This window comes from Peromyscus leucopus, chromosome 1 (genome assembly GCF_004664715.2).
Source record: "Peromyscus leucopus breed LL Stock chromosome 1, UCI_PerLeu_2.1, whole genome shotgun sequence".
In the NCBI taxonomy this organism is placed as follows: domain Eukaryota; kingdom Metazoa; phylum Chordata; class Mammalia; order Rodentia; family Cricetidae; genus Peromyscus; species Peromyscus leucopus.
This window is the reverse complement of record NC_051063.1, coordinates 55932827-55960713: the sequence shown is the minus strand read 5'-3', so window position 1 is coordinate 55960713 and position 27887 is coordinate 55932827. Positions and strand designations below refer to the sequence as shown.

The following is a 27887-nucleotide window of genomic DNA, read 5'->3' as shown; positions in this document are numbered from 1 at the left end:
TTGAATTTGCAACAGTCCTCCTACCTCAGCTTCTTCGGCTAGAATTACAGGCAGGAGACCCCACACCCAGCTTCAGCTCCCTGTCAAGAACAAAGGTGTGTATTCTGGGAGCTTTCTTTCACACTTCCTTGTTCCTTTCTTCTGTCTCTAAGGCCCTTGAGTTAGATATCTCAGAGACGCAGGGCTTAGAGCCCAACATTGTAAAGATGCTTTCTTTTTTTAGCTGAAGGTATTCTTTTAGCCATTTTCCCTTCTAAAACTATGGACTTTGCCTCACTTTCTTTAATAATTTTCTAGTTTATTACTTTAAGCAGTGGGCCCAGTTGGTATAACCAAAAATAAAACATCCCCAATTACCTGTAGTTTTAAATCTAAATGAATTTTAGGTCCCTGGGACAGGTAGAAATTTGAGAGTGCTACAGTGAAGTCAGTGTGATATGAACGCTAATAGACAGGTTGGTCTTCAGGTCATAGGCCACAAATGATGGGTGGCAGAAGGCAGCGGAAACAAATGATCCTTACGTACATACATATACAGGAAAAGTCACATCAGCAGCTTGGTTCGGTTAGGAGAGGCCGAGCCCCTTGGAAGGGAGCTCATATGTGACCCTTCCAGGTTTCAGCACCAGATGTGTAAAATGAAATCATGACTGCTCCAAGGTATGGTTGAGGGAAGGTTTTTATTGAAGATATAAGGGAGAGAACAACCAGAGGCATCTGGAAGAGTACAGAAGAGGAAGAGAAAGTAGTAGACATGACCAGTAGACTGAACCGGCCATGAGAGGAGAGAGGACAGTGTGGAAAGCCAGAGAGAGGAGCTCAAGAGGATCAAGAGAGGGCATGGCTAAAATGGTAGGGTTATACAGGGATGAGAAGCTGGAAAAGGAAGCCCATGAGCTGGAGACAATTAGTGTGAGGGGCAGAGTGAGAAGAGCTGGGAGGAGCCAGGAGGCAAGCATGCTCTTTGGTGTGCTAATAGGCCCCACAGTTAGCCATTTGTTCAGTTTCTTTTGGACTTGACATTGGGCAGGACAGAGATGAGAAAATGCTGGTTTCCAGAATAGGAACACAGTCTGCTGAGCAGAGCTAGTTTCCATTGGCTTTCAGTATGGCTAAGGGAGATGTGGAAGACACACTCAGGTACAGTGAGGAGTTTAAGATTTGACTCCTTCTGATTTATTGAGTTGTCCACCAAAACCTTTTAATTTCATTTTCAGGGTAGCTTTGCAACTATTAAGTTTACCCTTTCCTGCTAAACAAAACCAAATCTGGCACAGCTCTAAAGGCAAAACTTACCACAGAGAGGCCACTTTTAAAGGTTATGTTTACTAGAAAGAATGGGAATAAACAGGTAAAAGAACAGAATGATCTCAAAAATTGTGGAAGTTTCCAAGAATATGGATTAGATCATCAGTTTCTTCCTGTCCTTTTTCCTTGAGACAGGATCTTACTATGTAGACCAGGCTGCTCTGGAGCTCACAGAGATCCGCCTACCTCTGCCTCTGGAGAGTTGGGATTCAAGGCGTGCGCCACTACCGTGCAACTTAACACTGTTTTTTTGTTTTGTTTTGTTTTTCTAGACAGGGATTCTCTGTGTAGTCCTGGCTGTCCTGGAACTCGCTTTGTAGACCAGGCCTCAAACTCACAGAGATCTGCCTGCCTCTGCCCCCTGAGTGCTGGGACTAGAAAGAGTTCTTTACTGACTACCCAGTGCTAAAGACTACATTTAACGTGTGCTTTCTTTCATTAGTCTTCATGATTAGTCTACAGGTGGAGGAAATGAAGTTTTCTTTGAAAATGAATTTTTGTTTTGTTGAGACAAGGTCTCTCTATGTAGCCCTGGCTATCCTGGAACTCACTATGTAGACCAGGCTGGTTGGTATCAAACTCATAGAGATCATCTTGCCTCTATTGAGATTAAAGATATATACCACTCACCATGCCCAGCTCTTGAATATACATCTTGAAGAGAAATATATTTTAACTCTTCATATCCAAAATTATAATTTTTAATAACCACTAATCTGAAAAGTTTATATTTTGGCCTGATGTATTTGAACCCAGAATGAGTTTGCCTAGAGTTACCTGAGTCAAGAGAGTGCCCAGAGATATAGTTTAATAAAATGACTAAATGATGATAGGCTGTAGTGGAAATTTTGTGGACCAAAGGAATTATAATCTTAGTAATCCGGTCTAGACCTGCTTCCATACAGGACTATGTGAGCCTGAAAAGTATTTCTTCCTTTGGCGAAGTGGCTTCTCTCCAGTGCCCTCTGAAATTACATACTCTGAACTTAAGTGTCCTGTCTGTGAATCTCTAGTTCAGTTGTTCTCAACCTTCCTAATGCTGTGACTCTTTAATACAGTTCCTCATATTGTGATGACCCCTAACCATAAAATTATTTTCATTGCTGTTGCATAATTGTAATTTTACTGCTGTTGTTAATCACAATGTAAATATCTGATATGCGGGCTATCTGATATGCAACCCCTGTGGAATGAATGGTTCTACTCCCAGAGGGGTCATGACCCACAGTTGAGAACCACTGCTCTAGTTGAAAAGACAGGCTTTCAGAGAGTCTGACTCTACTTCAGCAATAATGGGAAGATCTCTTGAGACTACCAAGGACTTGGAAAGAGAAGGAAAAAGTGGTCACATGCCCTTGATCTCAGTCCTGAAAGCTGGGTTTGTAACACTAATAGGATTCTCCTACATTGTTGTCCACACTCACTTGTGTTCTCAGTAGCCTACCAGGTTAGGTCTACTGTGCAAATGTATGTTGAATAAATGTAGACACTCTTTATTCTCCAATGCTGTAGAGAATTTTCCTCCAGATATGTTTAGTGGCTGCGCAACCCTACTGTTATCTTCCATGGCAACTTGTGTTATCCTCATTACCATTCAGTCCCACATTAAGTTCTGTACTGACCCAGATGTTTCTGTATGTGAAACAAATTACTCAAACCTTGAAAAATATTTCTTAGATGTTGTTTAAATCTAATATTTGGGAATCTCATGTCAGATTGTGTGTCTATGTTAAGGTTTTTTTTTGTTTTGTTTTTGTTTTGGTTTTTTGAGACAGGGTTTCTCTGTGTAGCTTTGGAGCCTGTCCTGGAACTCTCTCTGTAGCCCAGGTTGGCCTCGAACTCACAGAGATTCGTCTGTTTCTGCCTCCCAAGTGCTGGGATTAAAGGTGTATGCCACCACTGCCCAATCCAGTTTTGCTTTCTTAAATTGGCTTTGCTGTTCTTTTCTTTTTAAATTATTTACTTTATTTTGTGTGCATTGGTGTTTTGCCTGCATATATGTGTGAGGGTGTCAGATCTTGGAGTTACAGACAGTTGTTAGCTGCATATGGGTGCTGGGAATTGAACCCAGGTCTTCTGGAAGAGCAGTCAGTGCTCTCAACCGCTGTCTCTCCAACCCCAAATTTACTTTTCTTGTAAAGCATTAAGAGAAAACCTCTTCAATAATAAGGTGTGTGTGTGTGTGTGTGTGTGTGTGTGTGTGTGTGTGTGTGTGTGTGTGTATGTGTGTATGGGGGTGTCAGTGGATAATAGTGTTTGATCTGTAATCATGAAGATGTGAGTTTGAATCCTCAGCACCCATATAAAAACCCAGGCATGGCTACACTTGCTTATAACCCCAGCACTGAGGGTATGGAAGTGGGGACAGGGAATGGGGACAGGAGGATGCTGGGAGCTCACTGGTTAGCCAGCCTAGCCAAAACAGGAAGCTTCTGGTTCAGTGAGAAACCTGGTCTGGAGGCAGAAAGGCAGAGATTGATGGAGGAAAACTCCAAATGTCCTGCTCTGGCTTCCACATCACACACACAGGAGCACCCACCCACACAGTCATGTGTGCACCATAAACACATGCACAGAAATCCATCATTAATGGCTGGTGCTTAGAGAACATCTTGGGGTTTGTGAGGTGGCTATTTAGAACAGTATTTCATTTATTCCTGCAATTCCAGGAGTAGGTAGAATCATTGCTGTATCTGCTGTAGAAACTAAGAAATGAAGAGGCTGAGCTACTGCTCAGGACCTAATTTCTATGAAGCAGACGTCAAACGTTCCGGCACTGGAAGGCCAAGGCAGGAGGATTTCGAATTCCAGGCCAGCCTGGGCTACATAGTGAGATCCTGTTTGGAAAAGGAAAAAAAACAAAACAAAACAAACTCTTATGTCTTTTTCACAATGCCATACTTCCTGTAACTCTTCTTCTTTGTTTCCTTCTGTCATGACTTGTAGTCACCCACAAATGGGTCGAGAGTCCGACCTCTATTCTATAAGGTCCCGTCAACCTAATAGTAGTTCCTGGCACCTAGTGTCGCCATGACGACAGTTGTCAAAGTTGGAAAATAACCCCGAGAAATCCTTGAGCCACTGCTGCCATCTGGGTGTTTTGGAGTATGCTGTCTACTCTTTATTTTCAAATGAGCTAATTAGTGTGTGGTGTCTGCATCTGAAGCAGGCAGCCAGCAACTCATAGGAACAGGCCTCAGCTAGAAGAGAGTTGTTTTTGTTTTCTCAGCCAGCCAGCTGTGGTGCAGGACATGGAGTTTCCTCTTGGGATAGTCATCTTTCTTTTGCTCAGGCACCCCTAGGTCTTAGGTTATGCGGAGGTCACTGCGTCTACAACTCTGAAGAACTGAGTTTCTGTGGCAGCAACCAAAGCCTCACCAGGTGGGCCCCCTACCTCCTTAGAAAATCCATCTGGAGCCCAAACTGATCACCTTTACCTTGGATTCCTGCCATGCCTCGGGAAAGGGACATTCACCACTTTTTTCTCAGGATATGAATTGCATTTCCCCTCTGGTAACTTTGCAGTTGGCAACAACTGCTTTTCATTTTTGACTGAAATTCTAGTCTAAATAGTCCCTGCTCCAACCACCTCCCATTCCGTTCCCAAACAGCCGGGATCAGACACTGGGGTATCTCCTTACTGTCAGCTCAGACTTGAACTTTGGAAATTTCAGGAAATTCCGTTTCTTTGGCACATAGCTTTTATAATTCTGCTGTATAAGATTCTTTGCTGCTGGATAGAAATGGTGTAAGATAACACAGAGGAAAAATAATGAAAATAGATAGAATGTGGTGGTGCATGCCTGTAATCCCAGCACTCGGGGATACTGAGGCAGGAGGATTGTTGTGAATGAGAGACAAGTCTGGACTACATTAGCCATATTAATGAGCTCAAGGCTTTCCTGGGATGCATATAGAAACCCTGTTTCAAATAACCAAAAAAGAAAATAAGAAAAAAAAAACTTACATGAATGTCTATATGATTTTACTATTTACAAAATGATTTTATGCTTATTATCTTGGTTTCTTCCTCTTTGTAACTAGAAGTTGGGCTAACAGAATGGTTGATGGACATACACTCCTTCGCTAGTGCATCAGTTCCTAGTCTGTCAAGTCTACACTACTTGTTGCATAGGCTTGTGACAAGTCAGGTAAATACATAATAAGCATTTAGGGTAGGGTGTAGCAAAAGTAGTTTTTTATTGGTCACCATGACACACTCTATGGCCCCAACTATTCAGAAGGCTGAGGCAAGAAGATCACTTGAGCTCAGTAGCTCTGGGCCTGTACTGGATGGTTTTGTGTGTCAGTTTGACACACACTATAGAGTCACCAGAGGAAGGAGCCTTAGCTGAGGAAAGGCCTCCTTGAGATCCAGCTGTAGGGCATTTTCTTATTTAGTGACCAATGAGGGGAGGACTCAGCCCATGGTGGGTGGGGCTCTATCCCTGGGCTCTTGGTCCTGGGTTCTATAAGAAGGTAGGCTGAGCAAGCCATGGGAAGCCAGGCAGTAAGCAGCACCCCTCCATGACCTCTGCATCAGCTCCTGCCTCCAGGATCTGCCCTAGTTGAGTTCCTGTCCTGACTTCCTTTAGTGATGAACAGCAATGCTGAAGTATAAGCCTAATAAACTCTTTTCTTCACAATTTGCTTTTTGGTTATGGTGTTTGGCCGAAGCAATAGAAACCCTAACTAAGACAGGGCTAGACTGGGTAACATAGGAAGACCCATCTTCAAAACAAAACAAAATACAACAACAAAAACCCTATTGTTCCAGCCCTTGGGAGTTAGAGGACTGAGGATCAGTTCAAGGTCATCCTCAGGAATATAGGGTGTTCAAGGCCAACCTGAACTATATAGGACCCTGTGTTCAAAAAGCAAAAATAACTGTTGTTACTGTGTAAGAAAACTAAGGCTCAAGCTTGAGGCTGGAGGATTGCCATGAATTTGAAGGCAGCCTAGGCTACATTGTTCCAGGCCAGCCTGGGTTACAAAGTAAGAACTTGTCTGAAATTTTTGTATTAAAGAGAGAAAGGAAAGATAGAGAAGAGAGGAGAGACTGACATGCAGAAATCAAGTAGGGACATTAGGACTGAGATTCAAACCAAGATTCTCTTTTGTGCCTGTTCTGTTTATTACATCACAGTTGCTTCTTCTCAAATCAATGTCCGAGAGTTGAATATAGGAAACTTTGATCCTTGAAAACTGTGAACCTATTTATTATTTAAAATTCTGCATGTAAAGGCCAAGGGACTGCAGCATTTATATCTCTACTTTAAAAAGAAGGGAGGCACAGAAAAGCCCTAGTAATTTAGAAAATTGGTGTCCTTGATTTTGTCTCTGAGCTCATACCAAATGTGACCTGTCTTGGTTTGCTTTTTATTGGTGCCATAAGTCTCCATGACCAAAAGCACCTTGGATGAAGGGGTCTATTTGGCTTAGAGGTTACAGTCCATCATCAGGGAAAGCCAAGGCAGGAACTGAAGCAGATACCATGCGGGACTGGTCTACCAAATTGCTCCCCCTGGCTTGCTCAAGTCTATTTTTCCCACACAAGCCAGGACCATCTGTGGAGGGATGGCACTTCCCATAATGGGCTGGGTCCTCCCACATCAGTCACTAATCAAGACAATACCTCATAGACTTGCCCACAGGCCAATCTGATGGAAGCATTTCCTCAGTTGAGGTTCCCTCTTCCAGATGATTTTAGGTTATGCCAAGTTAACAAAGCAAACAAACAAACAAACAAAAAACAACAAAATAAAAACACAGCTAACCAACACAATCATAAAATTCAAACTTGAATGTTGTCTTTTTGCCTTTATATAGATGTGGGTCCAACACACCATTTATTTTCACTGACTAGGTAGGAAAAGGGTCCAGGTAATCAATAGCAGTGCTGAGTGAGCCTGGTTCTTGGGCACTGGTACTGTGTTGAACATTTACCCTTCAAGAGATGCTGCAGATTGACAGGCTTCCTTTCCTATATTTAAAGAGCCATCTTTTGAGACAGGGTTTCTCTCTGAGGCTTTGGAGCCTTTCCTGGACCTCGCTCTGCAGACCAGGCTGGCCTTGAACTCACAGAGATCCGCCTGGCTCTGCCTCCCAAGTGCTGGGATTAAAGGCATGAGCCACCACCACTGGGCTCATCTTTTGCTTTTTATTGATTAATATTTCTTTTTTTTTTTTTAGGCTACCATCAAGAAACAATGAGTTTAAAACCATTCACCTACCCATTTCCAGAGACAAGGTTCCTTCATGCAGGACCCAATGTGTATAAGTTCAAAATCAGATACGGCGACAGTATCAGGTAATTTGAAAGGTAGGAAGATAGCTCATGCTAGCACAGGCAGTGCATTCCTCCAGGTCATCATGTCTTTGCCTGGCTCAGTCCAGGGGAGTGACTGCAGTAGCACCTGGTCAGGCTTTCCCAGGTCCTTAGTATTCATTATATTTGTTATTGATATACTTTCCTAAAGTAGGGACAGTATGCCTTTGAGAAGATATTTCTCAGAAGTTTTTCAGCTTGGCCTTGTCTCAAAACCACCATGAATCAATCAATCAATTGTAAATAGGTCTGGAGAAATTATTTGTCAGTTAAGAGCACTGACTTCTCTTCCACATTTGGGTTCTGTTTCCCAAACCTATGTGGTGACCTCTTCTGTAACTTTCCTTCCAGTGGGTCTGATGGCCTGCTAGCCTAGCCTCCACAGGTACCACGTGCATGTGGTTCACAGACATACATACAGGCAAAACGCCCATATGCATAAGATAAAAATAGGGCCTGAAGAGATGACTCAGCAGCTGAGTAGGTATTACTCTCCCAAAGGACCAGAATAAGATTTCCCGAACCCAGCCAGTGGTGGTGCACGCCTTCAATCCCAGCACTCAGGAGGCAGAGACAGGGGGATCTCTGAGTTTGAGGCCAGCCTGGTCTACAGAGTGAGTTCCAGGACAGGCACCAAAACTACACAGAGAAACCCTGTCTTGAAAAACAAAAACAACAACAACAACAACAACAACAACAAATTTTTCAAAGGACACTAAAGAGCCAAAACAATTATAAAAAATAGCCAAGTTGGGTTCGTATTTTCATACCTTACTTTTTGTTGTTTGGCTTGTGGTTTTATTTTGAGACAGGTCTTGCTGTGTAGCCCTGGCCCCAAACCTGTGGTCCTCTGTTTAGCCCCTGGATGCTGGAATCAAAAGTATACACCACCATATTCAAGTTTTTATGTTTTGGTTTTTGTTTTTTGTTTTTTTAAGATTTATTACCTGGGGACTGGAGAGATGGCTCAGTGGTTAAGAGCACTAGCTGCCTCTTCCACAGGACCCAGGTTCAATTCCTAGCACTCACATGGCAGCTCACAACTGTCTGAAACTCCAGTTTCAGGGGATCCAACACCCTCACAGAGACATACATGAAGGCAAAACACCAATGCACATAAAATAAATAAATGTTAAAAGAAAAAAAAAAGATTTGTTAGCCATGTGGTGGTGGTGCATGCCTTTGATCCCAGCACTCAGGAGGCAGAGGCAGGTGGATCTCTGAATTCTGAGTTTGAAGCCAGCCTGGTCTGCAGAGAGAGTTCCAGGACAGCCAGTACTGTTACACAGAAAAACCCTGTCTTGGGGGGGGGGGATAGATAATTTTTTAAAAAATTCTCTCTCAAAAGCCCAAAACTTATTATTGACAACAAATACTGCCAGTTGTTTCCTTGATTTGACGTGCTTGCTTTATTGACATTTGAGAAAATGTTAACCTCACAGAGCTGAAGAACAGACGATTTGTTTATCACCTAATTATTCAAGTAAAACATTATTGCATGAAAAGAGCAGCTCATTCTGTTTGCAACTTCAAGTGTCACACATGTTCTTTTCCTCGGTGCCTCTTGTTTTTCTACGTACTGTATCGGGATTCTCTAGAGGAGCAGAACTCAGGGAATGAAGCTGTATACATATGCATACATACACATATATACATATACACACACATATACATATACATATATATTTTTTTTGAATGAAGGGAATTTATTAGAATGGCTTACAGGCTGTGGTCCAGCTAGTCCAACAATGGCTGTCTCCCAATGGAAGGTCTAAGAATCCAGTAGGTGTCAGTCCCTGAGGCTGGCTGTCTCGGCTGGTCTTCCGTACATACCTGCTCTTGAAGTAGACTCTAATGCCAGTGAAGGAACGGACTTGACAGCAAGAACGAGAGCGAGCAGGCAGAGAGAACAAGCGTCCTTCTTCCATGTCCTTTCTATAGGCGGCCAGCAGAAGGTGTGGCCCAGATTAAAGTGGGTCTTCCCACCTCAGAAGATCTGGGTTAAAAGTGGGTCTTCCCACCTCAGAAGATCTGGATTAAAGTGGGTCTTCCCACCTCAGAAGATCTGGGTTAAAAGTGGGGCTTCCCATGCCAGGCGGTGGTGGCACACGCCTTTAATTCCAGGACTTGAGAGGCAGGGCCAGGCGGATCTCTGTGAGTTCAAGGCCAGCCTGGGCTACAGAGTAAGTTCCAGGAAAGGCACAAAACTACACAGAGAAACCCTGTCTCGAAAAACCAAAAAAAAAAAAAAAAAAAAAAAAGTGGGTCTTCCCACTTCAAATGATTTAATTAAGAAAATTCCTCACAGTTGTACCCACTCACTTGGGTTTTGATTATTTCCACAGTAGTCAAGCTGACAGCCAAGAATAGCCATCACACATACCTTAAAAGAAACATTGTGGGATGGGAGACTAGAGAGATGGCACAGTGGATAAGAGCATTGGCTGCTCTTCCATAGCACCAGCACCCATAATCAACTGTAACTTAAATCTAAGGAGATACTATGCCCTCTTCCCATAGGTGGGTACTTCACACATGTGATGCATAGAATACATGTAGGCAAAACACCCATACACATAAAATAAAAAATAGGGAGTAAATGTAAGTTAAAAAAAATTTTAAGATACAATGAAGCCCAGTTTGATGGTATATTTCTTAAATCTCAGCACTTGGGAGGCAGAAACAGGTGAATCTCTGTGAGTTTGAGGCCAGCCTGTTCTACAGAGTGAGTTTGAGGATAGCCAGAGCCATACAATGGGACCCTGTCTTAAGGAAAAAGAAAGAATATCTCCTGAATCGCATAAAAATTTATATTTCTATTTATCAGTTAAAAAAATTTTTTTTGAGACAGGGTTTCTTGAAGCCCAGGCCAACTTCATTCACTGTGTAGCTGAGTCTAGTCTTAAACTCCTGATCCATCTGCCTCCACCTCTCAGGTTCTGGGATTACAGGCATGTGCCACCATGCTTGGCAGTTCAAATAAATTTAAATAGTGGGCTTAAAGTGTGGCTCAGTGGTAGAATATTTGCACTGGTTATCCAAAGCCCTAGGTCTAATGCTCTGAGCCCCTCCAATTTAGTACTTTTAAAAATGCTCGGGAGCACTGTTAACCTCTGCATCAGGACTATAAGGTCTTGGAAGTTTAACAGAGAAGACTGGGGTGGGAAACAGCTGCTGCTCAAACTACACCGTGTAAGGCGAGCGCTGGGTCAGCCAGACTGTAACGTATCTGGTTTCTTTAGTGCCACAGAGCAGATGCTGGACACAGCCGACTGTCTTATGGTACCTATCTGTTTACCTTCTAGAGGAGAAGAAATAGAGGACAAGGAAGTCATCATCCAGGAGCTGGAGGTAGGAAAAAATCAGACAACATCTGAAGAAATTATTTACTCCTCAAACCAAGGAAGAATCCATACCAGACTTCTATTATTTCCCTCAAACTGAGTCACAAACTCTACCTGGTAAATTGGTATCTCAGTGCAAAGAAGCCACTTTTTCCAGGAAATGTTAAAGCCCGTATCCTTTCTCAAGTCTCACTAAGGTATGAGCGCCTTTGAGACTGGCTGTTGTTTGTTTCCACGAGGGTTCCCAGACAGGGCAGCTCTGTTGTGGCAGTTGGCACTGAGCAGCTTCCGGAGGACTGCTGCCTTCCAAGGCTCTGCGAATGCCATGATCCCAACCACCGCCTGGTGTTTGACGTTCAGGAAACTGGGCAGTAAATACACTGACAAGTGGCTGTGTCTTCATTTTAATTGGAAGCATTTGCCGTTGCTTTGTTCCAAGTTCATGTTCATTCCTTTTCTGCACAGCTCTGCTTGTTAAAGATTTCCAGAAAGAAGACTGAGCAGGGATACAGTTTTGTAAACTGGTCAAAGTATTGGGCCAGCAGTTGTAGTTCTGGGGACCTGGTCCTATGTCCCAGTCTGTCCCTTCACCTGTCAAATGAGGTTAACTTGTTACCAGGATTATGGTACGGATTTCAAATAGATGTGTCCAATACCTGCCACACATCCAGGCTAGAAAACATTTGCATACATTTATGTGCATATTAAAGTTTGAAAGCTGCTTTTTTGTTTGTTTTGGTTTTGGTTTATTTTTGGACACAGGGTCTCGGTATATATTACTGCCTGGCCTGGAACTTGTGTAGACCAAGCTGGCTTTGAACTTTCAGAGAGTTTTCTGCCTCTGCCTCCCAAGTACTGGGATTTCAAGCATGAGCTTCCACTGTTGGTTCTTTCCATGAATTTGTGGGTGAGTGCATGTGTGTTTTATTTTTTTGCAGCAAGGTCTCATATATCCCAGGCTAGCCTATGTACCTGAGGATATCCTTGAACTCCTGGTCCTCCTGCCTGTGTATATCACCCTGGGTATGTTGTAGGTATATATCTCTACACCTGGTTTATACAATGCTAGGGACTGAACCTAGGACTTCATGTATACTAAGTAATGACTCTACCATCTATGTTGCATCCCCAACTCTTTTTTTCAATTTTTATTTATTTAATTTATGTATATGGGTACTTTGCCTGTGTGTTTATCTGTTTACCACGTGTGTGTCAGGTGTCTGAAGGGCCCAAAAGAGGGCGCCGGATCCATTGAGACTAGAATTACAGATGGTTGTGAGTCACCATACAGGTGTTGGGAATTGAACCCTGTTCCCCTGGAAGAACCTCTGAACCATCTCTCCAGCCCCACTCTCTTGGTTTTTGAGACAGGATCTTATTTGGTAGGAGCCCTTGCTAGACTGGTACTGTCTGGTACTGTCATGAAGCCCAGAAATAACCTGGAACTAATGGCAATTCTCCTGCTTCAGCTTTCCAAGTGCTGGAGTTAAAAGTATGCACTATTATGCCCAGCTGCAAAGTTTTTTTGTTGTTTTTGTTTTCTTTTTGTTTTCAATACAGGGTTTCTCTGTGTAAAAGTCCTAACTATCTTGGAACTGGCTCTGTAGCTCAGGCTGGCATCGAATGCACAGAATTTCACCTGCCCATGCCTCCCGAGTGCTGGGATTAAAGGTGTGCACCACCACTGCCAACGAAAAGCATTTTTTTTTAAAAAAATGTTGAGACAAGATCTCACTATGAAGCCTAGGTTGGCCCTGAATTCATAATCCTCCTCCTGCCTTGGCCTCCCAACTGCTGTGATTATATGCCACCATATCTAGCAGCAAAATACTTTTTATATGTTTTCTTTTATTTTTTCAAATTTTATTTATTTATTTTATGTGTGTGAATGTTTTGCCTGCATGCATGTCTGTGTAACACCCATGTGCTCAGTGCTTGCAGAGGCAGAAGAGGGTGTTGGATCCCTTAGAACTAGAGTTACAGATTGTGAACAGCCATGTGAGTGCTGGAAATCAAACCAGGGTCCTCTAGAACAGCCCATGCTCTTTGCCACTGAGCCATCTCTCCAGCCCCACATGTTCTCTTTCACTCCTTATTGGTTTTAGGGACAAATATTATCATTCTTTTTTATTCCTTTAGAAAATATTAACTGGAGCTGGGCAGTGGTGGAGCACACCTTTAATCTTAGTACTCAGGAAGCAGAGGCAGGCGGATCTCTAAGAATTTGAGGCCAGCCTGGGCTACAGAGTGAGTTCCAGGAAAGGTGCCAAAGCTACACAGAGAAACCCTGTCTCAGAAAGGAAAGAAGGAAGGAAGGAAGGAAGGAAGAAAATATTAACTGAGAATTAGTGTAGCCTAATGATTTAAAATGTCAGCTCTAGAGGCTGAAAAAGTACCTACCACAAAAGCATGAGGACCTGAGTTCAGATCCTCAGCACCCATAAAAGCTGAGGTCAGCACTCTGTGACCCCAGTGCCAGGGAGGCAGAGACACTAGATCCCTATTGCTCATAGACTGGCTAGCTTCACCAAATCAATGAGCTCCAGCTTCAGTGAGGAACCCTGTGTCTAAAACTAAGAGGAGAGATGGAGGAAGACACTCAGGATCAACTCTGGGCTTCTCTATGTGTGCGCAGGTGCATGTGGACACATGCACATAATCACAGAACACATGTATACGCCAAAGAAACTGGCCACCATAAAGGATGTTAGCTACTATTATAAACAATACACCACGTTAGTATAGCAGATACAACAATAAATGATAGTTTCTGTTTCCTGAGACCCAAACTTGAGGAAAACCATGCTTACAAAAGTGAAATTATGCCTGCTGGTGGTGGTGGTGGTGGTGGTGGTGGTGGTGCTGGTGCTGGTGGTGCATGCCTTTAATCCCAGCACTTGGAAAGCAGAGACAGGCAGATCTCTGAGTTTGAGGCCAGCGTGGTCTACAAAGCAAGTTCCAGGATAGCCAGGGCTACACAGAGAAATCCTATCTTGAACCCCTCCCCCACTAAAAGTAAAATTACAAAAGTTGGGGCTTAAAATCAGAATTTTTTTCCATAGGAAAAAAATGGTTGCTGGGTAGTGGTAGCACATGCTTTTAATTCCAGCACTTGGGAGAAAGAGGCAGTTGGATCTCTGAGTTCCAAAACAAAACAAAACAAGAATGGTCTTGGGAGAGGGATCTAGTGAAGTGGAAAGAACACATGATAACAAGGCCTACGTTCAGTCACAATATCCACTCCTCCTCCTCCTAGAAAAAGTCATAGAAATTTGTTGTTGTTGTTGTTTTTGAGACAGGGTTTCGCTGTGTAGCCCTGGCTCTCCTGCCTGCCTCTGCCTCCCAAGTGCTGAGATTAAAGTGTGTGTCACCACCATCTGGCCATAGAAGATGTCTTTTAAAACACATTGCTTTCGTGGATGTGTGTGTGTGGGCCCCACAATGCACATGTGGAGGTCAGAGGACAGCTTGCAGGAATTGGTTCTCTCCTACCACTGGGGTGTCAGGTGTTAAACTCAGGTTCTCAAACCTGGTGACAGGAAGTCTCTCCCTGAGCCAGCCCGTGGTCCAAGTAGTCATTTTATAATACCAAAATATTTAGACTAAGGAGCATAGATTAATTACGGACTGTAAGATAAATTGCTAAATGGTCTTATTAGTAAAAACCTGGAGCCAGATATTGGGGTGCACAAATAAAATATCACCACAACGGACTAATCAATTACTAGGTAAAGCAAGGTCTCGAGAAATGGCTCAGTGGTTAAGAGCACTGGCTGCATTCCCAGAGGACCTGGGTTCAATTCCCAGCACCCACATGGCAGCTCACAACTGTCTGTAACTCCAGTTCTAGGGGATCCAACACCCTCACATGGACATACATGAAGGCAAAACACCAATGAACATAAAATAAAAATAAATTTTGAAAAAGTTTAAAGCAAGACTTTTTGACCTGAGCAAAAGCAAAATACCTATCTATCAATAACTATTGTGGGTACCTGGTGCCCATGGAGGCCAGAAGAGGTGGTGGATCCCCTGGAACTGGAGTTACAGATGGTTGTGAGCTACTATGTATGTGAGTGCTGGGAACTGAAGCTGGGTCCTGTGGAAGAGCAGCCAGTGCTATTAACCGCTGAGCCATCTCTCCAGCCCCAACAATTTCTTTCTTTTAAGACCACAATCAACCTCTTAACATTTTTTTAATTAAAAAATAATATAAATCTGGGCATAGTGGCTGATCTCTATAGTGGTAGATCTCTGTGAGTTCAGGGCCAGCCTTGTCTACATAGTGAGTTACAGGCCAGCCAGGGGTACACAGTGAGACCCTGCCTCAAAAAAAAAAAAAAAAAAAAAAAAAAGAAAGGAAAAAGAAAAAAAGAAAAACAAATAAGCAACAATAAACAGAACATAGTGTTGTTTTTTTAAAGTGAAAAATTTAAATGGAAATATTAGCTGAGTTTCAACAATATTAAGATAATTTTTAAATGTCTTTCAGGATTCTATCCGTGCAGTCTTGGCAAACATGGACAACCTGCAGCCCTTTGTTACAGAACACTTCATTGTATTTCCCTGTATCCTTTCTTTCCTGGTCTTATTTTCCCCAGAAAAGTGAAGTTTGGTGTTTAAGATAGGCCTATCTCATGTGGCCCAGGCTGGCCTTGCAATCACCATGTAAGCGCCTGGTCCAACCTCCACCTCCCAAGTGCTAGCTTCCAAGTGGAGCCCTCTCTAAAGCACCATGCCTGACAGCTGGACTTTTGAGGTAGTTAGCCATGGCTGCCTGCTACTCAGGATGATGTCAAGGGTAGCATGGAAGTTACAGTAATCCTCTTGCCTCAGCTCCTGGGTGCTGTGATTGTAGGCATGCAACAGAACATCTTGCATACAGAACATAGTGGCTTTTACTAGCTGCTAATGAGCTACAAGCCACACTCCAGATTCCAGTGGAATCAGTGAGACCAAAAGCAGTTTGAAGGGTAGGTAGAGAAAGGAAGCTAGAGTCTCAGCCTTCAAATAGTTGCCAGGAATGCAAGCTGCTCTCCCTCCTCATTTCCTTAGCACCATCCTCAGATAAGAGCAAGTGGGAGAGAGTTTCCCACCTGAAATTTAAACAGGGAGAGATCATCTTGACCCCATACCCATTTGTTTTCACTCTGTATGTAGAAATGAAATGGTTTACTGGAAATCTGCCTTCAGGTCAGTAGAATGATTAGAATGGGGGCGGTAGAACTGGAAATAGGCAGGAGTATGAACTGAGTACCAGGTGGCTGTCTACCCAACTGGGTTCTGACTGCATAGGACAGAGCTCTGGAGCATTTCCTCTGAGCTTGACTCACAATACCCTGTGGCTTAGGCATTATGATAACTTATTTAATCTCCCTTTGTGAAATAGTGAAGAGACACTAATTTCAGGGGTTGTATGTATAAGTATTGGTGGGTTGGAAGACATAATCTGTCTGGAGAGTAATTACTCAGTGAAAGAGCCTATGCAAACACTTTGTTTTTGTTTGTGAGATAGGATCTCACTATATAGCCCTGGCTGTCCTGGTGCTCACTATATAGACTAGGCTGGCCTCAAACTCACAGTGATCCACCTGCTTCTGCCTCCTGAGCATGGGGATTGAAAGCCTTGCTGGGCTTTCTCTGATATCTTAACACTATCTTCCAGTTATTAATCTCCAAAGGATGTGGTTATTTTCACTAAAAGACAAATAAGTACCTGCTGGTTTGATTTGAAAAGTACAAAAGAAGGCTGGAGAGATGGTCCAGTGGGTGATGATGTTTACTGTGCAAGCACAAGGGCCCGATTTTCACTCCCCGTTGCCCATGGCCACATGTACCTGTAACCCCGGCGTTGGCGGCGTTGGTAGAGACGGGCAGATCCTGGGAGCTCACTGCTGGCCAGCCTAGCTGAAATGTTGAGTTTCTGATTCAGTGAGAGATACTGCCTCAAGGGATTAGATGGAAAACAACTGAGGATACCCACGGCATGTAGTAAGATACATCCTCTTTTGAAGGGCGTACTAATAAGTATAGCGAGAGTCAACTCCACTTCAGCTTAGAGGTGACAGTTATTCTGGAGCAGGGTAGGACAGAAGCTCAAAGACATTAGGTAGGGAAAGTGGAATTGGGCAGAAGAGGAAAGGACCCAAACAGAAGTTTTTTGTCAATCCAGTTCCCAGAACTAAAGTTCAGAAACCCAGGTAAGACAGTCTCAATCCATTATGTTGTTCAAATCTCCCATTGTAGGGAAACCAACAGATGATAGTCCTCTTGAGTTGGTAAGTTTGTTCTTTCTTTCTTTGGGGGGTTTTGTTTGTTTTTGTTTTTCAAGATAAGTTCTCTATGTAACAGCTCTAGCTGTCCTGGAACTCACTGTAAACTCAGAGATCCACCTGCCTCTGCCTCCTGAGTGCTGGAATTATTTTATTTTTTTATTTTTTGGTTTTTCGAGACAGGGTTTCTCTGTGTAGCTTTGCACCTTTCCTGGAACTCGCTTTAGAGACCAGGCTGGCCTCGAACTCACAAAGATCCGCCTGCCTCTGCCTCCTGAGTGCTGGGATTAAAGTCATGCTTCGCCATGCCCAGCACGTTTGATTTTTCTATATAAAATGAAAGTTGTCTTTCTTGCCTCAAAAGTGCTGCTCTGGTCTTTTCTGCCTTTGCCTCTCAGTTACTGCTCAGGTCCCATCTCAAATGTAAGTAGGAGACCGTGTGTCTCCCCTCGTCTAGACTTCAGAGGCGATGTCTCTGCCAGAATATCTTGCTGAAGTGTAGGTATTACAAGTTGTCTTTGGTAGGCAGTCCTCTGTGCTGGGCCCTCCTAAACTGTGAGCCACTCTGGAAAAGGTGGGTTCCCAGGAGTCTGGTTTCTTCCCTGCAGGTCCTAGTTGAGAAGAAAGCAGAAGAAGCCACGGTGCGGAAACGAAGACTCATGGAGGAGCCCAGCTCCTCTAGCAGGCCAGGACCACACAGGTCAGTGGTGGAGAGAGATTTTGCCCTTGGGCAGTTCTTCATTTGGAGGTTCTTCAGTACCTTGCTCACCCCAGGGGTAAACTGAGGAAAGGGAATAAGTTGAAATTTTCTTTGTAATTTGAACAGTCTCTCAGCAAAGTAAGATTGTTCTGTTCATCAAAAATGGAGGCTGAACTGGAGTGTAGCTAGGTGGAGTGCTCTCCTAATAAGTGTGAAGCCCTAGCATCAAAAAAGAAGGCTGGGGGGGTGGCGCACCCCCTTTAATCCCAGCACTCCGGGCAGGGGCAGGTGGACTTCAAGGAGGAGGAGGAGGAGGAAGAGGGGGAAAAACATAAAGGCTAAGAGGAAACACAGATCTATAGCTCTGAGCTCAGCATAGTCAATGAATACATATGGTATTATATTGTAGAAGGCACAAAACTTAGGAAGTCTCAGAATATTATACAAAGACAGAAGGACGCTGAAGAGATAGTGTGGTTGGTCAAGTGTTTGCCATGCAAGCATGAGGGCCTGACTGTAACCCCCAGAACCCATGGGGCCTGCTAGGCGTGGTGGCCCAGGCTTATAACTGTGGTGCTGGAGAGATGTGGGCAAGTGGCTGGCCAACCCAGCCGACTTGGCGAGCTCCAGGCCAGTAAGGGACTCTGTCTCAAACAGAAAAGTGAACAGCGCTCGGGAAACAGCACTGGAGGTTGGCTTTTCCCTCCACACAGGTGTACATGAGTGCATTCCCACCCCTTATACATACATGAACATGCAGATAAAAAAAAACTTTGAAAGAATGAGAACAAATAAAATAGAACTCTGTTTCATCCCATGAGCAATTGGGTAAAATGTAAATGTGTGCAGGATATTGTACATGTGGTGGTACACATTTGTAAATTCAGCCTTCAGGAGCAAAGGCAGTAGAATCACCCACTGCAAGAGGCCAGCCAGGGATACTAGTGAGACCTTGTCTTCTTAAAAGACAATGTAGTGCGCATGAATTGTTAGAGGGAATGCTGAGCATATCCCAACATGTTGAAGTTCCTGTTGTAGAGGCTACGTGTGTCCTTTTGATTCTCTGTCACAGGAAGAATTAGTCAATGAGACAATTTAGTCATTCTTGAGCATCCCAGAGAGGCCACCTGGAATAATCCAAGTCGTGGTTTGCTTCCCAGCCCAAGGTGCTTTTATGCCAAGGTCTCCTAGCACTTGAGGGCCCCTTAGACATATAAGCAGTGAAGACAGACTATGAAGGGGCTGACCCTGTGATTTCTGGGTAAATGTGTCAGTGACAAGCCATATGGAATGTGAGCATATTTGAGGTATAAGACTCAGTTTGATTTTATTTAACTGATTTTCCCACAGAGATGAGGTCCCAAATCTCCCCTGGGTTTTGAAGCACAACTGAACATTTCATAGTCCAATACCTCTGTCAGTCACATTTTGTTTCTCAAGCATGCCCTTAAATGTCTCCAGTTGGAATTTTATTGTGAATTAAAACCACCAAAGAAATTTTTGCCACACAATTTTCCCTGCCAGCCAGGAGTAGTATAAAAATAGCCAGCTTGCTGAAATATTCATTTGGACTACATTTGCTTGAATGTGGTAATGTTGCCATAGCCAATGACATTTCCTGGGCTCCTCCCCCCCTTTCAGGGCCAAGATAGAGACTTCTAGTGAAGCCTTAAGCACTCAGAAGCCCCAGAAGGAAACCAAGAGGGTAAGCATCAAGATGGAAGCTTTGAGGCTCTTGCTGGCTCCTTCTTTGTTAAAGGCCGGGGTTCCTGTTACATGCTCAGCTTGGTCCTTGCTACAGATTGAATTGACTGAACTCATTCTTGGGTTTCAGTCTTGTAGAGTGACATCCAACTATTCTGTGCTTGTCACAGTCTATCCCTAAAGTGGTTGTATGGATCTTTTTTTTTTTTTCATGTTGAGAGTCTTCTCAACTTAAAAGCTGCTTGTGTTCTGTAATTTAAAATATGCCTGTATTGAATGGGTATGAAATCCAATGTAGAATCCTCACTGTAGAAAATGTTTGCCTTAGTCTGCATTGGAGTCTGAGTCTGGGTGTGTCTAGTTTTAGCAGATGAGGTGGGCATGTGGCAGCACCAGAAGTTGGTAAGGAGTAGTAAGTAGCACATGCTGTTAACTCCAGCACTTGGGCCAAGGCAGTGAGATGGCTGCAAGTTTGAGGCCAGCCTGACTACACTGTAAGTTTCAGGTCAGACAGGTCTGTGGAGTGAGACATTGTCTGAAAAGACTAGACAAGGAAGAAATAATGGAGGAATTGGGCGTGAGGAGGAGTGCTGCGAAGTGATGCCTTCCAGGCATGACTAGTCAGCCATTCATAAGCTCACAGCAGCAGTGCTTACCTGAATAAAAGCTGTACAAGATCTAACCGGTCATCTCCCTCCGTGGATTGGGGAAGGGCACATGAAGCTCCGCCCCAGCCGAGGTGCTGGCAGTCCATGAACTGCTGGGGGAGGACAATCATTTTATCCAGGAGTGTAGCCACTGTAAGCTGCCCATGGTCCCACAAATAACCCTACACCTATAGACATGCAAGAAGCCTGGTTAGGTTGTGGGTTCCAAGGAGAGAGCCATGGCAGCAGCGGGGCAGGGAGATGCGCTGGGAAGAAGGGCTGCAGAGTGAGGGAGGAGGGAAGGGGAGTGGAGTGGGGAGTAAGGGTGACCTAAATACTTTTTTACATGCATGGGACTGTGAAAGGATACATTTTAAATTGTTTTACCAAAAAATGGAGGAAGCTGGACATGCCTTCAATCTCAGCACTTAGGAGTCAGAGGCAGGATCTGAATTCTCTTGAGTTCACGGTCCTCCTGGTCTACACAGAGAGTTCCAGGCCAGACCCAGTCTTTAAAGAAATAAACAAAGGGGTTGAGAGATGGCTCAGCCCTTCAGAGCACTTGCTGCTCTTGCAGAAGACCTGAATTCAGTTCCATTATCCATGTTGGACAGCTCACAACTGCCTGGAACTCTAGCTCCAGGAGATCCAACACCATCTTCTGGCCTCTGTGGGCACCTTCACGCTGTACACACACATGTAAGTAAATACATTTTTAACTAAAAAACAAAAACAAAGAGCCAGTGAGATGGCTCGTTTGGCAAAGGCCCCTGCTCCAAGTCTGATGACTGGACTTCTATCCCGAGGACGCACATGGAGGAAGGAAGAACTGACTCGCACAAGGTGCTCCGACTTCTGTGTCCCTGACATGACACAAGCACACCCTCACATGTCTACATCAATAAAAATCGTAAAGATAGTTAAGCCAGGGCATGATTGCTAACGCCTTTAATTCTAGCACTGGTGAAGCAGAGGCAGGCAGATCACTATGAGTTCAAGGCCAGTCAGGGCTACATACACTCTGCTCCTACTCCTCCCCCAAAATAAAGTAATTAAAAGGGCTGGAGAGATGGGTCAGGGTTAAGATCACATACTGCTCTTTATAGGTCCCGAGTTCGATTCCCAGCATTCAGGTCAGGCATCTCCCAACTGCCTGTAACTCCAGCTCCCAAGGGATCTTTCCTACCCACAGAGGTCTCTGTCTTCTGTGGGTACTGCACTCACATGTACATGTTCACACACATGTAATTTAAAATAAAATAAATACATAAAAATGTAAAAACAACAATTTTTTTTTTTAAAAAAAAGAGCAAAGCGAAGTACAGCACTCAGGAGGTAGAGGCAGGCAGATCTCTGTGAGTTCAAGGACAGCCTGGTCTACAGAGTGAGTTCCAGGACAGCAAGGGCTACACAGAAAAACTCTGTCAAAACAGAAAAACAAAGAAAGAAACAAAGGAGCAAAGCCTCTAGAACAATGACGGGCTGTCCCAGTCATTTTGGTTTTGTTTGTTCTCGAGATAGGGTTTCTCTGTAGCTTTGACTGTCCTGGAACTCACAGAGATCCGCCTGCCTCTGCCTCCTGAGTGCTGGGACTAAAGGTGTGCGCCACCGCCCACCTGTCCCACTGATTTTATTTGCTTTGATTTTTATTGATTTTGGGGTCTGTTCCTTTGTTTAGATGTTCATATGTTGGCTACTTCTCCATTTTAAGGCTCCTTTCCAATAGCTATCTTCAAAGTTGCACATTTTTTCCCTCTAATAGTTACCTCCTTCCCCTTCCCAGGCCCACAGCATGATCAGTTAAGGAGCAAAGAACTGCCATATGCATTCATTCAAGACACCATCCTGTGTCTACTGTGTGCCAAGTACTTGGGCTGTCATGCTTCTAAAGCCCCCAGGAAGGTCAGGCCAGACAGCCACATATCTCCGTGCTGTGTGCAGGGAGCACTCTGTGCAGGGAGCACAGTGGAGTGCCTAGTGAATACAAAGAGGTCATGAGGAAAGAGTTCCCTGGGGAAGCTGAGGCACTTGAAGAGCCCAGGCCAAGAGGAAAGAGTACGATGCTTTTCATGCTGCAGGCCAGTGCACACAGAACTTAGGGCACAGCGCTGACAAATGTTACTGGACAGACCAGCATGGCTGACTGTGATAGGCCTTAAGTCCACCAAGATCACAGGAATTACCTAAAATATTTTTGAGTAAAGTAATGGAGCAATTTCATTTCTAGTCTACCATTTTATCACCTGTTGGCATATTGTGTGCCAGGACACCCAACACACACGTAAACCTGGCTGCTCGTTCTAGGAGTTTATCAGTTACTCGACTGTGCCCTTGGGATCTAGACTCCTGCCTCTGGGAACAGGGTTAGAAGATGGGGCCCCAGTGTTGTGTCACAGCCCCACAGCCCACTGAGGTGTTAGGTAGAAAGCTGTCTCCTGTGTTCCCAGCCTTTGGCGAGGCAAGAAGAGAACTGAGAAAGTACAAGAGGGGTACATGAAGCTCTGGAGAACAAAGTGCTCTACACAAGCAAGATAATTGCTCTAAAGGAGCATTTCCCTCGCACTATCCTCCGTACCTTCCTATTCTTAGTTTGACACATCATCTCCCGCAAGAACAGTACCCACAGCTTCTTACTCAACATAATTACCTTTTCAACCTGATTCTGGGCTTAGAGAAAAGCTGAGCAAAAGGAGCATGTTTATTGATTTTGACTCAACGCCCAAAGACAGCCTCCATCACAGACTCTGTTCCCAGGGAGAGGATTTCTCCTAAATTAAGGTAATCACAGTGACTCTTAGTGCAAGCCACTTGAGCTGGAAAAATTGAATTTGCTCCTATGGTTCAGTGCTTGGCATCCCCCACCTCTTTGTGGGAAGTTTGGGTATAGGATCACATACAGCACAGAGAGGATGTGTGCGTGTCTGAACACATTGAAAAGCTTTTGCACGGAACGCTTAGAAGAATACAATACTTGTCTCATGAGAGATGTCTGGGGAAGAATGAGGAAGGGAAGACCCTTTCTTTTTGTTCTCACAGATCCCAGACCTAGAGACCCAGACTATGAAAAGATGAAAAGACAGGAGAGAGCAGATCAATGGCCTGATGTGGACCAGACTGCTCAGTGTGTCCCCGTGTCTGCCCCACTTCTCAGCAGAACTGGCCCTTAGCTGTCACTGGCATTCAAGGTGTGACACCCACTGGCTCTCTCCAGTGGCACCACAGTCTCAGCTGCGTCTTTCCTTCCTTACAGCTTGTGCCTGTACACTGCCTTCAAGGGAAGCTATCCTTCTTATAAGAGGAGTCTCCTTGTTTCTGGGATGGCCTTTTCCCTCTGATCCCTTATGCCCAGTCCTCATGATACTGCTGTCTTTGGTCATCTCTGCAGCAAGATTTAAGTCCCAAAACCATAGTTTCCTTAAATTTATAAGAATTATCCTTTCATGAATGTAGAGCTAGGCCTTCTAAATCCTTCCTCTCTGTCTAGGGGCAGGAGGAAAGAATGGTTCTCTTCCCCCCTGAGCTCTCTCACACCTATGTGGGAATATGAGCCTGGCCTACCTACTACAGACCTGGATCTCAAGGGTTTATGAGGAAGCTCATCTCAGAAAGATCTACTATTCTAACTTGAAAGTTGTGCTTAGACTGAGGGCCAGGGCTGACTCTCAGGACTTACTGCAACTCTGCCTCCCCGGGCACCCTGTACCAATTCTTCACCAGAAGCACAGCCTGAATAGCATACATGCTGCTGTGCAATCAGGCACTCGGGCTATGCTTGGTGAGGACAGGCCAGCTGGCAGATATTCCAAAGAAAATGTATGCCTATGTTTCTGAGCATCAGAATGTTTGCTAGAAATGTGGACCTGGAACCAGGTTGTAGGATGTCCTCTTCAACATACAAAGGAGTTTCTACCAAGCAGTGACACATGGAGAGATACAAGATTGCACTGCATTATACTGGCTGTTCAGCTGTCATGTTTCCACCATGCCTGGCCTTAGCTATGCTGATTGTATTTACTCAGTATGGCACTGTGCCCTTTTCATCATGTCTCTGCCCGGAAAGCCCTGACCAGCTCCTCACCCCAATTATGACAAAATCCCATTCATCCATCAAAGCTCCATCCACATGTCACTTTCCCTGTGAAGCCTTCCTTGACAACTGCCACCCACTTTGCAACCATAACACTGCAGACTCGTGGGGCAGCCTCACCACACTGCCTTGTGGTGTAGCCTTGCCCTGTGGACTGAATGTGTCTCCAAAATGACATTTGGTTCTTCAGGCTTTAGCACCAGCAGGTTCTCAGCAATAGGGGTGGAGAGGCATGCCCAGGTGGGCTTGTTCTGATCTCCTGCAGCAGCATATGGCTTTAGAGGGACTATGTTAGGAAGCTGGAGTGAACAGAATAGTTCTACAGAAGGACGTAGAGGACTTGGCCTGGGCTGTCAGAAGCCAGTAGCACCCAGATTACAGGTCTTGTAGGATGAAGGATTTTATCCTTGGCCTTTTTTATTTATTTATTTATTTATTTATTTATTTATTTATTTATTTATTTATTTAACAGAACAGAGAAGGAGAAGCCCAGCAAGAATATCAGGATACTCCAGCTTCTGATGCCACTGATGTTCAGGAACAGGGTAGGTTTGGGGAGATTCTTGTTTGGTGGAAGGTTTTGTTCTTTGGGACAGGCTCTTGTGGTAGAGCCCAGGCTTGCCTCTAACTCTTGAGCCTCCTGTATGCCGAGATTATAGGCATGAGCCACTGTGCCCAGCTGCCCCTTACTTCTGACAGTGAACTCAGTAGTCCAGCAATTCCAAAACATTTCCTAACGAAGTAGGAGGACTCAACAGGAAGTTGGAAGGGATGTGGTTCCCTCTTCTGTGGGGTTGAAGAACTATTTCTGGGAAGCACTTTCTCCTCTTCCCCTGGGATCTCAGCATTAAGGTTGAAGGTACAGAGACTAGAGCTGGTGCCCAGCTGGTAAAGTATTCACCTCACTTGCATAAAACCCTGGGGACAGTCCCCAGCACCTCACAAAATCTGGCAAGGTGCACACCTGCAGTGATTCACTGCATAGCGAGTTAGGGGCTAGCCTGGGCTGCATAAAACCTTGTCTCAAAAAACAAATAAGTCCGGCGGTGGTGGCGCACGCCTTTAATTCCAGCACTCAGGAGGCAGAGGCAGGCGGATCTCTGTGAGTTTGAAGCCAGCCTGGTCTCCAAAGCGAGTTCCAGGAAAGGTGCAAAGCTACACAGAGAAACCCTGTCTTGAAAAACCAAAAAAAAAAAAAAAAAAAAAAAAAACCACCAAAAAACAAATAAATTGATGGTATAGACAGGTGTTCTACAAGGCCTGTGAATGCCCAAGGAGGCACGCCCTCCAGCTTTCTGGTCTCTTACCCAGCACAAGGACTTGGAGTGGAATGCAGTTATCCAGATGCAGGATGTGAGCATGTGAATTACTGGACAAGTTGTGGTTCCTTGTAGAAACATACCCACTCTGGTGGATGGCTGAGGCTTGAGTTGTGTAAATATCTCAAGCCTGACTTTGAAAATACACCCAAGGACAGAATAGAATTTTACTGAGCTGAGATGAAATTGGAAAGGTCAGAGCAAACATTTCACCTGGCTCTAAATAATTCCTGGTGTGTGCCTGCCCTGTGATAGCTCAGATTCAGGAGCCTGTGGGCCAGTCTCTTTTCCCTGCCCAAACGTTTTCCTTACAGATTCTAAGTCGGGGCGCAGCCTGCCAGAGCTAGCTGTCCCTCCACTGCAGCAGAGCAACCCACCAACACCCAAAGGACCGGGAACCAGTGGCTTCTTTGGGTTTCTAAGGTAAGACAGAGTGTTTTGCCTTCAAGCTGAAAAGCAGTCTCTAGGTCCCTTACTTCCTTGAGTCTTGGGCAGGGCGAGAGCAGAGGAGAAGAAGATTCTTTACTGTGATTTCTCGGTTGTGTCAAAGAGAGATGGTGGGCATGAAGTTGAAAACGAGGCCCTGATTCAAAAGACTGTATGCGTGCTGCTTATTTGTTTTTTGAGACAAGGTCTCACTACATAACCCTGACTGGCCTGTAACTCACTCTGTAGACCAGGCTGTCCTCAAACTCACAGAGATCCTCCTGCCTCTGCCTCCAGAGTGCTGAGATTAAAGATGTGCACCATCATACCAGGTTCCTTCCTTTTGGGACAGGGTCTCACTTTGTAGCCCAGGCTTCTTTTGAGCTTGGGCTGCTCTGCTCTCTGCTTGTTTGTGTACAGTTCTTTCCACCTTGAGGTGCCCACACAAGCCTGTTTCACAAATGTTGCTTGAACAGAAACATCGGTCTTTCTTAGGTTATTCAGATGGTTTGAGTCTAGAATGTTTCCACTCTCCCCTCTGAATTTAGGTGTGTGTTCAGAATCATTTTTGTAGAGAACACTAAGCAAATGTGTCTATCTAGAGCTCAGCCATCCTACTGCAACTCTTTTCTTTTATTTCCCCCTTCTGGGTATAATCTAATTTGGGTACCTTCTCAAATGCTGTTTTGGACCTGAATTTCCATTCAGTAGTTCCCCAGAGCAAAATGCCCCAGCTAATGAAGCACTAATGGGAACCAGGGAGAAGGGAAGCGACCTCCTCAGTCTCAGACTCCTCTGCTCTCTTCCCTACAGCACTCTGCTTCCGTTCCGGTATTTCTTCAGGAAGAGCTGGCAGTAAGCCTGCTAGGCACCACAGCACGGTGGTGTTGGTCGGTCGGAAAGAGGACTTTCTCTTGCAGTGGCTCCTGAGCTATACCAAACATCATTTGCTTTAGTTTCTTCCTTTTTTTTTTTTCTTTTGTTTATTTTTGAGACAAGTGTTACTGTTAAATCACCTAGGCTGACTTCAGGTGCCCCATCTTCCTGTCCTGGGCTCCTGGTCTGCATCACCACACGCCATCCTTTTCTTGTAATTCCTAGGTTATGGGGAAGAGGGCACCAGACTGAATCCTCCTATGAGTTTATTCTATTGTTTGCTTTTGTTTTTTTCCTATTTAAAACACTAAGGATGGGCTGGAGAGACGGTGGTTAAGAGTGCATACTGCTATTGCCGAGGACCTGAGTTTGGTGCTCAGTGCCCACAACAAGCAATCCACAATGCCCTCTAAGTCCACTCCCATCAGATCTGACCCCTCTTCTGGCCTCTGCAGGCACTTGCACACCCCTCCCCACTCCCAAAGTTAGAAAAACAAACCGGAACAACACTAAGGGACAGCAAGGTGGCTTGATGGTAAAGTACCTGCAGCCAAACCTGATGACCTGAGTTCAGCCTCCATGTATGCACCATGGCTTGTACATTCATACAGAACAGATGTAGTTTTAATAAAAATTAAAACACTAAGGAAAGAATTCCACTGCCCCAAAGTTTAAGTCTTTGTCTCTAGTGCTTAGGATTCTAATGCCAATAATTGTTCATGATGGATTATTGATTGAACTTGAAGAAGCAGAGCATGAGAGACCGGAGAAGCATTCACAGACCTTCTCCCTGGGTCACAGGTTGTTGCTTAGTGAACCACATGGATGTTCACCTGATCTCAGCTCTTACGGTTCTTTACCAGAGGTCAGGGAATA

The 27887-nt window shown here is 44.5% G+C and overlaps 1 protein-coding gene across 1 annotated transcript; it reads left to right on the top strand.

The window, feature by feature from the left end:
• Majin (membrane anchored junction protein) lies at positions 1-27665 on the top strand. Its single transcript, XM_028855952.2, has 11 exons — positions 1-95; positions 7501-7618; positions 10942-10987; positions 15473-15548; positions 16048-16173; positions 17227-17258; positions 17861-17952; positions 19594-19657; positions 24863-24935; positions 26024-26132; positions 26949-27665. Exons 2-11 carry the CDS (start codon positions 7518-7520, stop codon positions 26992-26994), a joined length of 765 nt encoding a protein of 254 aa, XP_028711785.1. The 5' UTR covers positions 1-95; positions 7501-7517; the 3' UTR covers positions 26995-27665.
• Positions 27666-27887: the final 222 nt, after the last annotated feature.